The 12,939-nt window shown below is 38.9% G+C and overlaps 1 protein-coding gene across 2 annotated transcripts; it reads left to right on the forward strand.

Moving 5' to 3' along the window:
- The first annotated feature begins 5,571 nt into the window (after nt 1-5,571).
- TKTL2 (transketolase like 2) lies at nt 5,572-8,378 on the forward strand. 2 transcript variants are annotated; one of them, XM_032331027.1, is made up of 2 exons: nt 5,572-7,303; nt 8,065-8,378. In XM_032331027.1, exons 1-2 carry the CDS (start codon nt 5,719-5,721, stop codon nt 8,211-8,213), a joined length of 1,734 nt encoding a protein of 577 aa, XP_032186918.1. In that variant the 5' UTR covers nt 5,572-5,718; the 3' UTR covers nt 8,214-8,378. The 2 variants fall into 2 exon arrangements, with proteins under 2 accessions (XP_032186918.1, XP_032186911.1); XM_032331020.1 differs by having other exon boundaries at nt 5,572-8,158.
- The last annotated feature ends 4,561 nt before the right edge of the window (nt 8,379-12,939 follow it).

Raw genomic sequence — 12,939 nt, forward strand, 5'->3', positions numbered from 1 at the left:
TCCTTTTTGTCTTAGTATTATAAACCCCTACCCTAAGTTTTGACAGAGCAATGGCTATAAAGCTACTTTTCCCAATATCCCTTAATGTTGGGTGTATCTAGCAAGTAAGTTTGCACCAACGGAATATGAGAAGTGAAATTTATAATTTCTGATCACTACCTGTAAAAGAAATTGATTACCTTTCTTCTCTCTTTGTTTGCTTGTTTGTTCTTTTCTATGGAGAGAGGAAGTGGACAGGACAATCTCTACCTTCCACTTTGCAGATGAGGCAATATGTGAAGGAATGATTGGTTAGAGAGAAAGAAAGAACATGGGGCTCTGTAAGGCCCATTGCACAGAGCTGCCTGACAAGGCTGACCTTCCACCATCTTCTGAACATTTATACGTAGGAGAAATGAACTTAAATCTTCCTGGAGCTACTTCCTTTTTTGTATGGTTATTTTGTTACCATAGCCATATAACTTGAAAAATATACTACAATACAGTAATAAAAATTGAACATTTATTCTAAACAAAGACACTGAAATAACCTTCCTCAGACATCATTCTCAATAGTTATTTTGATTTATTTGACTGAATTTCAATAAAGTATAATAGCCAGTGTTTATAATGATGACCATTAGTCATCAAAGAAAAGGTTAATGCGTCATGTACCCTTTATAAGAAGAAAGGTAGATATAGTTGATGTGTTCTAGAGAGTTTAATTTAAAACCATTCAAATGGAAACTGTTTTGTGTGTCTAACAGCAGTTCTAAGTTTCTCTGGAAAATTCAAGTGACTGTAACAAAATGATTTTTTTTAACAGATCTTAACAAAGGAGATTTTATGAGACTGAGCTTTGGGGGACATATTTTTTAAATGACACCAAAGTGGTTTAATAACTGGTACAGATAGGAATCCCAAACTCCAAAGTCTTTGGGGTCAGAGTGGTAATGTCACTATGTGAAAGACAATAGAGAATGGAGAGTATCTGCCCCATACAAGCAATTAACATTCAAAACACTTTCAAATACCATTTGAAGTGATGACAGAGTAACTGGAATGAGACCCTCTAGCTATAAACAACTAGAAAACTAGACAAATTATACACAGCAAACTATATAAGTCTTCACACATTCGAAAACAGACAGTACAAGACTTTTAATCCTGAAGAAGAAACACAAATGAGGAGAGCCATATCATCTTCCGAGAGGCACTTTCCAGACAGCGTTACAGGGAAGACTATCTTATGCAGGGTAAGACAGACTTGTGAGGTAAGGGAAGAGAGGCTGGAGCTCCAGAGTGCTGAATTGTCTAGAATTTTGGAGGGAAAATGCTTACAATATGGAAACTGCCTGGAGAAAGACCTCCAGAAATCTTCAAATTCAGTATATTTGCTGCCAAAGCAAGCATCCTCCAGACATCTTCAAAGGGGTGTCCTTGTATAAGGTGGACTTCTACAAGGCCAGACAAGTGAAAATTGGGAGTAATAAAAACATTTCCCAAGCTCACATAGGGCTGCGACACATCTGAGTCTTGACCAGCGAGAGTGGAGAATCCATGTTAACACTCAGGGCCTTCAGTGGAGAAACCTCAGAGAAGCTATGCTTTTGTGTTAGCTAAACTAACATCAGAGTGAAGCCTACTTTATGTCTGTCTGCCTTAATAAACTTAAAATTCTTAAGATCACCAAGCTACCTGATAGAACAAAATCCAACACTCTTTAAAAGACTTTAGCAAAGTAAAATCTAGCACTGCAAAATAATGTCCACCATTTACTACTACTATTAAATTAATAGCTATTTCAAAAAGCAGAACAGAAAAAAAAAATCAGTGAAACCAGATTAAGAGATAATAGGCTTAGCAGAGAAGCACATTATTTTCCCCCCAGCTTTACTGAGATATAATTGACAAAACTGTGTAAATTTAAGGTATACAATGTAATAATTTAATACACTGTATATAATGTGAAATGATTAGCACAGTAAGATTAATTAACACATCTTTCACTGCACCTAGTTATATTTCTCTGTGTGGTGAAAGCTTTTAAAATATACTTTCTTAGCAACTTTCAATATAAAACACAGTGTTTTTGTTTTGTTTTGTTTTTAAGATTTTATTTATTTATTTGCCAGAAAGAGAGCAAGAGTACAAGCAGGGAGAGCAGGCAGAGGGAGAAGCAAGCTCCAGGCTGAGAAAGGAGTCCAATGCAGGACTTGATCCCAGGACCCTGGGATCATAAATTGAGCCAAAGGCAGACGCTTAACTAACTAAGCTAACTGTCCCAAAACACAGTTGATACAGTCCCAGAATTTATTCATCTAAGAAGTACTTCGTATTTACTTTCCTAAATATGTTACTGCCTGCCTCCTTTCTCCCCAAAATAAAAGAACTCTTTAAACTATGGGAAATTATGCAAAAAGTATCACAGACAATAATAGTATCTGTCATAATTTTCAAAGCAATAATTCAAGTAAGTAGAGCACCAAGAATCTTCTTAACATAAGAATCTTACCCTCACTTGCTCCATAGTCAACCTACTAAATTAACCAAATTCAAACAATGAAAGAAAAAAAGATGAAGTCAGCAAGTGTGTCTTCATGTAATTCCATTTTAACAAAATTTAACAGTACAGGTAGGATATAAGTGAAACTTCAATGTTTCTAACCTCTAAATAATAACTCACTCTCACATAGCAAAAATATATATTTTCACAAATCAGTGTAGACCTCCTAAGTAATCAGTAATCTGTATGTATGTTTCATTTTCTCTACTGCAGCCCAGTAGAAATCATACTAGAATAGCAGTTCCTGCTATTTACATTTTCCCTCCACAGCTCTTTGTACAAGTGATCCTGCTAGGTTTTATTTTCATTTGAAATACACACTACTACAAATACTTGAAAAAAAACGTTTATGAATACACACTATTAAACAAATACCATAAAAAAAGGTTATAGTGGAAAATTTAAACAAAGACAAAACAATACATTTAATTTATTTTTAACAGACTTTAAATCAGGGGTCAAACCCAGCAGACTCAAGATAGGTTTTTTTGTCCAAAAAGGGTTCACAATTTTTTTCAATTTTCAGTGTCTTTAAGTGGACTTGTATTCTCCAGTTTGTCATAAACCACTCTAATCCTCTTATTTTATATCCGACATTCATCTCCTATTTATGGTACCTCCTAGCACATTAGGCACTTGAGTTTGCCAATCCCTACTTCACATGAATAAGCCAAAATAAACACATAGTTTCTTCCTATTTTGCAGAAAACTTCCAAAATGACCTCTAAAATGAGCGATGAACTTTTTCCAAGACAACTAAATTTTTAACATGTTGGTTTAAAATTTTTTGGCAGGACTTTTGTCAGTAATAGCCTCTTCTAAATGGAGAAAATAGAACATGGTATCATTTCTTTGATTTATTTGACTAAATTGTATTCATAGCCACATTGGGTGATTTTGCATAACCAAATTTTGTATACTTCCTGTTTACATGGTTATTTTCAATTGTATATTTTAAAATATATTTTAAAGGATTACATGCTTAAAGAAAGTATTAATAATTTATATATAACTGTCTAAACTTCCCTTTAAAAGTCACAGAACATTTTTAAATGTTTTACAAGTAATTTATAAAATATTATTTTCTTTGTAGTATAAAAAACCCACACAATCTCATTGAATGACAAAAGGAAATTCCCTATTTAGGGTATTAAATCTCCAAGATGACATTCTTTTCTTAACAAAATTGACCTATACTTGTGTTAATAACTTTCTATTTAATACTTTGGGAAATAGTTGTGCAATACTTTAAATGAATGGAAAAACTGGGTAACTTGAAATGTTAAGAAGTTCCTAAATTTCCCATGCTTTTTTCGTGTGAACCCTGCTTCATAGATCATTTTTATGCTATGTTATTTACCAATTATTTGGATTTATTAGAGCTCTCCTCAGGCAAAATAATGGTGAGCTACCTTTGTTTTTGTTATAACTGTTTTCCTGTCAGGCCCTAGCAGCATGCTATCATGATGCTGTGAATACTTCCCATATTTACTCTCAGCCCTAATCAAATGTTTTTATTTTCTCTTCCTTTATTTGTCTAAAAAGATAAACAAACATTAATTTGCAACAAGCATGAGGAGCAATGAATCCAAGATGACCCTATCATACCATGACAGTTTACTCTACTATGTATCCTTAAAAATTAGAATGGTAGAATTAGTTCAAGTAACAAATAATATTTAGAATGTTTTTCTGAGATAGAATGTAAGAGAATATGAAAAGTAGCAAGACCACACTGAGTTAGTTGTGTATAGCCTGACTGAACATCGAAATGGTTTAGGAAGCTTTTAAAATTAGTGATACCTGTACCCATCACCAAGAAATTCTAATTTAATTTGTTTGAAATGCAGCCTGGACATGGGATTTTTAAAATCCCCCGATGATTCTAAACTACAGCCAATATTAAGAACCACCAATCTTGGGGCACCTGAGTGGCATCTGCCTTCAGCTCCGTTATGGTCCCAGGGTCATGGGATCCAGCCCCGCATGGGACTCCTTGCTCAGCTGGAGGCCTGCTTCTTCCTCTCCTACTCCTCCTACTTGTATTCCCTCTTGCTGTCTCTCTGTCAAATAAATAAATAAAATCTTAAATAAAATAAAATAAAATAAACCACCAGTCTTAAGTCTATCTGCAATTTATCTATTCTTAACTTCAACTAAATATTAGACTCAACAGGCACATTGGAAATATACAGCTTCCCAGACTCTACTCCCATAAATTCAAACTACTCATTTTAGGGTGGAGCCCAAGCATAATTTTGCTTTCATTGTGGTTCTCTATGTCGTGATTTTGATGTCAAGTCAATATTAAGTACCATTGCTCAAGAATCAAGATGTTGACCTTCGCAACATGAAAAGGAATATACTGTTGATTTTTTATTTTTCCGATGTCATGCAATGACCCTTACCTGCTAGGAGAGTTCAATGTCACAAATTAAGTTTCATAACGAGTGTAGTTAAATTAGCTTTGTATTAAAAATTACTCATAGTGAGTTAGAGTATTTTAGGGTCTACTGCGAAAATTGCAGTAGTAGATATTCTAACATTGAATAGTTTTACATTTGTCCTTCCTGCAAGTTTTGGTCAAATAAGGCATTGTGCTTCCACCTGTGAGCCAGAGCTAGAATTCTCAGTCGCTCTTTGTTAGCGAGAAAGTCTTTGTTAACGTTAGTGTTGCCATATTGGTTAGATTGAAAGCGACTTTGGATCATTTCTACTAATGCTCAGCAAAGACTTTCTTTGTACTCTTGGATATATGCTGAATGCTTTAAAAGAAAAGCACAACCTCACAAATAGCCTCCTCTAGCACATGGAAGTAAGAAAGACCGCTTTTGAACTTACAACATGAGGAAAGGTGTAAAGAAATTTAATTATTTTTAATAATGTTAAATAGGCAAGTGACAAAATTAATCCAAAAAAAAAAAAAAAGTCCATTCTATTGGGTGTGGAAGGACACGGCAGTGCGTGAAGGAGCGGAGGCGTACGGTGACACCCCCCCCCCCCCCGGTGTCACGCTGGGTCCCGAGGGACACAACGAAGCCTCTCGAGGCGCAGTGGCCGTTGGCAGAGCTCGTTTCCTGAAGGCGGCGGGACCAGGGCGCAGTGGTCGCACGACAGAACGGTGAAGGGTGCAGCAGCAGCTTTTGCTCTGAGGAAAGCAGGGGAGCGCAGTCATGGCAGACGACTCCAAGCCCGACGGGAGCACCGTGCAGGTGCTGCGGGACGTGGCCAACCGCCTGCGGATCCACTCCATCAGGGCCACGTGTGCGTCCAGCTCCGGCCACCCCACTTCGTGCTGCAGCGCCGCGGAGATCATGGCGGTGCTCTTCTTCCACACCATGAGGTATAAACGCACAGACCCGGAGCACCCCGACAACGACCGATTCATCCTCTCCAAGGGCCATGCGGCCCCAATCCTCTACGCGGCTTGGGCGGAGTTGGGCACCATCGGCGAATCGGACTTGCTGAGCTTGAGGAAAATCTACTGTGACTTGGAGGGACATCCCACCCCCAGGCTGTCGTTTGTGGATGTGGCGACGGGATCCCTGGGACAAGGATTAGGTGCCGCGTGCGGCATGGCGTACACTGGCAAGTACTTCGACAAGGCCAGCTACCGGGTGTTCTGCCTCCTGGGGGATGGCGAGTCCTCAGAAGGCTCCGTCTGGGAGGCTCTGGCCTTCGCTTCTCACTACAGTTTGGACAATCTGGTGGCAGTCTTCGACGTGAACCGCTTGGGACAAAGTGGAGTCACGCCCCTTGAGCACTGCACAGACATCTATCAGAATCGCTGTGAAGCCTTTGGGTGGAATACGTACTTAGTGGACGGGCATGATGTGGGGGCGTTATGCCAAGCGTTCTGGCGAGCAGCTCAGGTGAAGAGCAAGCCCACGGCCATAGTGGCGAGGACCTTCAAGGGCCGAGGTATTCCGAATATCGAGAATGCGGAAGATTGGCATGGAAAGCCCGTGCCAAAAGAGAGAGTAGATGCGATCATCAAACTAATTGAGAGTCAGATACAGACCAACAGGAATCTCACGCCGAAACCTCCCGTGGAAGACTCACCTCCAGTCAACGTCAGGAATGTGAAAATGACCTGTCTGCCTGATTATGTGGCTGGAGACAGGGTAGCTACTAGGAAAGCATACGGTTTGGCATTGGCGAAACTGGGCCATGCAAACGAAAGAGTTATTGTCTTGGCTGGTGACACAAAAAACTCCACCTTTTCCGAGATATTCAGTGAAGAACACCCTGAACGTTTTATTGAGTGTTTTATCGCTGAACAAAACATGGTGAGTGTGGCACTAGGCTGTGCCACCCGTGGTCGAACCATTGCTTTTGTCAGTACCTTTGCTGCCTTTTTGACCCGAGCATTTGATCAGATACGAATGGGAGCCATATCTCAAACCAATATCAATTTTATTGGTTCCCACTGTGGGGTATCCACTGGTGAAGATGGGCCCTCCCAGATGGCCCTGGAAGATCTAGCCATGTTCCGAAGCATTCCCAATTGTACTGTTTTCTATCCAAGTGATGCTATCTCGACAGAGTATGCTGTTTATCTGGCTGCCAATACCAAAGGGATGTGCTTCATTCGGACCAGCCAACCAGAAACCGCAGTTATTTACACCCCACAAGAAAATTTTGAGATTGGACAGGCCAAGGTCATCCGCCAGAGCGTTAATGACAAAGTCACAGTTATTGGAGCTGGAGTCACTCTGCACGAAGCCTTAGCAGCTGCTGACAGTCTTTCTCAACAAGGTATCTCTATCCGTGTCATTGACCCATTTACCATTAAACCCCTGGATGCTGCCAACATCATCTCCAATGCAAAAGCTACAGGTGGCCAGGTTATCACAGTGGAGGATCACTACCGGGAAGGTGGCATTGGAGAAGCTGTATGTGCAGCTGTCTCTAGAGAGCCTGACATCCTGGTTCATCAGCTGGCAGTGTCAGAAGTGCCTCAATCTGGGAAACCTAGTGAATTACTGGATAAATTTGGAATCAGTGCTAGACACATCATAGCAGCTGTGAAAAATACTTTAATGAACTAAAATAGCTGATTTCTTAGAGTTAGTTTGTTGTCAGTCTTTGATCCCAAAACACTGGCATCTTTATATTATTACATTCATGGTTGTTACTAAACCATCACTTATATCTATATCATTATGCTTTTTTTTAAAGGAGACATTGAACAATTTTTTCATTCCTAATTCAACACTTCAAGTCAACTACCTTTCTGTTAAACTGTCATCCTATATACAGATGTCATTCTCATTTTTTTAATGAAAGTAGGTTTTAACATTTTAAGTAACAAAATAACAAAACAACCAACAACCACCTAATACAGAGTTTTCTGTAAGAGCACAAATAACTGGATTGGGAATCAACATAGAAATAAGTTTCTTAAATGTGTGTAAGTTCCTTGTAAATGAAAAAAAAATGTGAATTGAATGGTATACTTCAATAGGCCAGGTTTTGAAGCAATTTTGAGCTTTTATGTAATGCTGTCCTACCTGCAGCTTCCTGGGTAATGTTTGACTGCAGTTGCCTGGAGATTTCCTCTGATGTCTGCCTCATCTCTCCTCTGCAGTTTAGAAGCTGTACAGCTGCAGTAAAGGCTCTTATGATGTACTGTACTGCTTGCCATGACTGTTCCATAAAGAGATGAAAGCATCACTAGTCCTAATCTGCATGCTTCACTGTTTTGTGAGTTTTCAGAAATGTATTATCTTCTCAGTGACCAAAACATGGCTAATCTGATTGTATTCCTCTAAGGAGACTAGCATTGATGCAATAAAGCGTTTAAAAACAAACAGCTTTATTTAGTTTGCTCCATGGACATGCGATTTCATTTCTCCTTGATAGTCTCTCTAGACCACAAGCAGAAAGAGGTCTGTCCCCTAACAGAAATCCTGGAAAAAGTTTGAGGCTGGAGGTAAATTATTAGAGAAAAATGTATGGGCTGAAAAGTCATATCTTAAATAGACTCCTTACTTTTAATTGTGAAAGCAAAAATTATCTGGCTATAATACAAGAAAAAAAGTAACAGGTAAATAAAGATAGACCTGAGGTCCAAAACTAAATTTAAAATTACTCTGGTATATCAGGGGCACCTGGGTGGCTCCGTCAGTTAAGCATCCTACTCTTGATTTTGGATGAGTTAAGATCTCAGTGTGAGATCCAGCCCGGCCTCAGGGCTCTGCACTCAGCAGGAAGTCTGTTGAGATTCTCTGGGTCTCCCTCTCCGCCCTCCTCCCCCGCCACACACACACTTTCTCTCTCTCTAAAATAAGTAAGTAAATCTTTAAAATTAGTCTGGTATATCAGGTAGTTATTTCTGTATTTTTATTGCTTTCATTAAATGCCCTCATTAAGTTCTTTGGAGGTATAACCAATTTGTCTCAGGAATTGTTCTAGAAGTATGGTAGAGACCAAAAAACACTAACCTGGGGATCAGAGAAATCAGGGCCTGCTCATTCTACTAGTGCTTTTTTTCTTTGTGCTGGTTCTGGTTTCTTCTTTTCAAAACTGATCATGGTAATTGCTCTATTTCATAAGATATATAAATTATTTTATAAAAATAAAAACAGTTGCTACAAGATCACTGTAGACATTTAAGAAACTATAAGTAAGAAAAAAAGTACCTCACTTATCTCACCAAAAAAATCCATTTAATTGTACTTCTAGCACACTATCACTAAAGATCTTCTGTATCGTCATTCCCATCTAGTAACATCAATCAAATATTACATATGTCTATGAGTGGGGTGGTACTGAATAGTAGGCTCCATCCTTAAACTTTTTCAAACCTTAGAGTTAATACCGATCCAGACACACAGCAAAACAAAGAAATTACCAATGCAATACTATTGTCATAATTCGCACATACAGGAAAAGAGCTTCAGCTTATGGCTTAAACATGGCTATGGGATGCACAGTTATCTATTTCCAACCATACTGGCATAAACACACCTTTAGTAATGACACTAGACTGTTGTTGTTGTTGTTATTTTATAATGACTAATGGTATCTCAAAGACCGCCAGAAATGTGTTTTGTAGGAAGGCAGGGAAGCCTTTATGAATCTTTCCTATAAGAGTTCTGTCTCGGGCGCCTGGGTGGCTCAGTTGGTTAAGCAACTGCCTTTGGCTCAGGTCACGGTCCTGGAGTCCCAGGATCGAGTCCCGCTCGGGCTCCCAGCTCCATGGGGAGTCTGCTTCTCCCTCTGACCTTCTGGCCTCTCACGCTCTCTCTCACTGTCTTCTCTCAAATAAATAAATAAAAAAAAAGAGTTCTGTCTTACCAGGCACCCATCAGTGGCTATCAGCTCTAGAGAAAAGACATAGGAGAGGAAAATTCCTTATCTCATGTCTACAGTTTTTCAGATAAGATGGAATCAAATCCAGTTTTATTATAATGAATGTTTTCTAGCCTTGAATCTGTCCTGAGATCTTGTAAGTCTCCATGGAAATCTTAATAGACAATCATCCTGCATGATGCTAACCCTGAACTGCTGAAGCTTGTGAAGATGGCAGTTTTTTTTTTTTTAATATTTTATTTATTTATTTGACAGACAGAGATCATAGATAGGCAGAGAGACAGGCATAGAGAGAAGGGGGAAGCAGGCTCCCTGCTGAGCAGAGAGCCTGACGTGGGGCTTGATCCCAGGACTCTGAGATCATGACCCGAGTGAAGGCAGAGGCTTAACCCACTGAGCCACCCAGGGACCCGAAGATGGCAGTTTTAATTTTGACAAACACCGTGATCATTCCTTTCACTCTGGTCTTCTGTTGCTTCATTTGCTTAGAAAAAGGCCTTTTATCAAGAGAGCCCTATAATGTTTCAGGGACAGCCGGGACTGCCAGCAGCTGCCTTGCTTATGGTTGTGCTCGCAAAGGCCGGCAGTCAGGCAGTTACCTGAGAGTGACACTGTCCATTCAGATGGCTTTCAGGTCATTCTCTGATTTCCATGACCTTCAGAGACAGTAAAAGAAGAAATCAGGAGGTTAAATTTTTATTTTACTTTATTTAAATACATCAAAGGCTCTTAAGCATCTGGGAGTTCAACTGAGGATCCTGTTTGGGAAAAAATTTTGTTTTTTAAAGAAAAAGGGAAGGGCTCAATAGCTCTGATTTTTAAGTTATAATACAGTAATAAGACGTACTGACTGATACTTACCACCAAGTTTACCGAACTGTATAGGAATTACTCTATTTTCCAGGGCCCAATCAGGGAGGGACTGGTTTGGGGGGGTTGAGAAGTGTTGGTGGCCATTACTATCATGATATATAAGGGAGGCCCTAGAACGTTACTGTGATGGGAAGAAAGCTGTTTTAATAACTGAAAATGAGAGGTGCCTAGGTGACTCAGTCAGTCAAGCATCCGACTCTTGATTTTGGCTCAGGTTATGATCTCAGGAGTCATGAGATGGAGCCCCATGTTGAGCTCTGCACTCAGCAGGAAGTCTACTTCCCCTCTCTCTGTCCCTCTACCCCTCCCCTGGCTCATGTGCTCTCTCTCTCTCTCTCCCTCTCTCTCTCAGATAAATAAATAAATTTTTAAAAAATAACTGAAAATGACTGAAAGTGTTACAAAATTAGAGACAACATTAAAGGTGCTTACATATAGTGGAAAGAGATAAAGGGAGTTTCAAAAGAATACAATTGATAGTTAATGAAAAAAATCATTTTATGATTCCATACACAAGAGTTGAGTCACCTTAATCAAACCAGTTATGAGAAGAAACATAATTCTTAATATTTTTATATAAATTTAATATTGAAATACTTTCCGTATCAAGCACATTAAATAAAAAGAATTTATGAGGAAATTAAAACAAAATTTGTTTTTGTTTTCTTCTATCCCTTTAAAAAGTATTGAATGTAGGTAAATTTACTGTGGCTCTGAGTGGAAATTGGGCAGATCCCATGACATCCCTGTTTACACTTAGGTAATAATCTTATAATTATTTTCTTTTCTTTTTAAAATTTAAATTCAGTTTAACATATAGTAAATTGTTAGTTTCAGGAGTAGAATTTAGTGATTCATCAGTTGCATACAATACCCAGGACTCTCTACATCACATGCCCTCCTTATTGCCCATCACCAAGTTATCCCTCCCCCCTACCCACCCACCTCTCCAGCAACCCTCAGTTTGTCTCCTATACTTAAAAGTCTCTTACATTTTGTCTCCCTGTTTTCATCAGATTTTATTTTTCTTTCCTTTCCTATAGTTACTTTAAGTCATCAAAATCCAATCCAGAGTCAGTGGATTAAAATATATTCAGTTTAATTCAGTTCTCTTTTGCTTTACTTCATAAGTAAAGAGCTGTAGTTAGTAGCTGGCTACCTTCAGGGAATGGTGTGTTGTCTTTGGTTGGTTTCTTATCCCCCTTTCCCTCTCCCTGCCTCTTCAACTTACTAATTAGTGTTTTAGTCAAGAAAAGAGAAGAGAGGGGAAGTGGCTCTTATTTGGCTGGAAGGCTGTGTTTCCAGAGTTTGAAAAGTGGTTAAAGCTGATGCAGTTTTGTTCATGTATCTTTATCTCACATGTGCAACTATTTTGAAATTTAGACAACTATATCACTAGGTCATAAATTGAGATAAATGCAAGCTGTTAAACCAAAATCTAACAAATACACATTTATTCGTAAGGAGGCAAGAAAGCAGTCATGCAATGTGTTGTTGTAAAGCTTAATGCAGTCCCCCTCTCTGTTGTTAGGTGCTTTTAGAAGCCCTGGGAATAAATGTTTGCTCCAAGTTGGGTATGAGTGAGAGTGAAGTTCTAAATATTTGACAGACAGCATGGCCTGGGTACCCACTGCTAAGAATGAATGCTGATCTAATCTTAAGATACCCTGCCAGAAGAACCATACTGTAAAGTATACTGATGATCAGCTCTAGAACCTATCAGAAATAGGGAGAAATAGCCAGTCATTTAGTTGGGTCAGGAATACTCTGAGAAATGGAAGACACAGGACTACGTAGAGCTCTAGACCTGGAATGTTACTCCTCCAAAAGATAAGACTGCTAAATTTTCCAGATTCTTATATCTCATACTGTCAAAGGGAGAGCAATATGCCTAAATTATCTAGCCCAACCCATTGTCTTAAAAACAATGTATTTCACCAGTGAAAAGTTATTTTAACAACCATATGTTATTAACAAGCACAATGTGGCATAGATCATGGATTAGGGTGCTTCAAAAGGAAACTAAGCATCCCACGCATGTAGGTGAAAATAAATGGACATACACATATGCAGACATAAACATTCACATGTGTGTACATCATACACTATTTATACTAACATGTTTAAAAGAAAATTACCACAGGAAGGATAAATACTACTATATCCTTATTTCACTGATGAGAAAGCTAAAGTGCAGAGAGAGT

Source organism: Mustela erminea, chromosome 2 (genome assembly GCF_009829155.1).
Source record: "Mustela erminea isolate mMusErm1 chromosome 2, mMusErm1.Pri, whole genome shotgun sequence".
Taxonomy (NCBI): domain Eukaryota; kingdom Metazoa; phylum Chordata; class Mammalia; order Carnivora; family Mustelidae; genus Mustela; species Mustela erminea.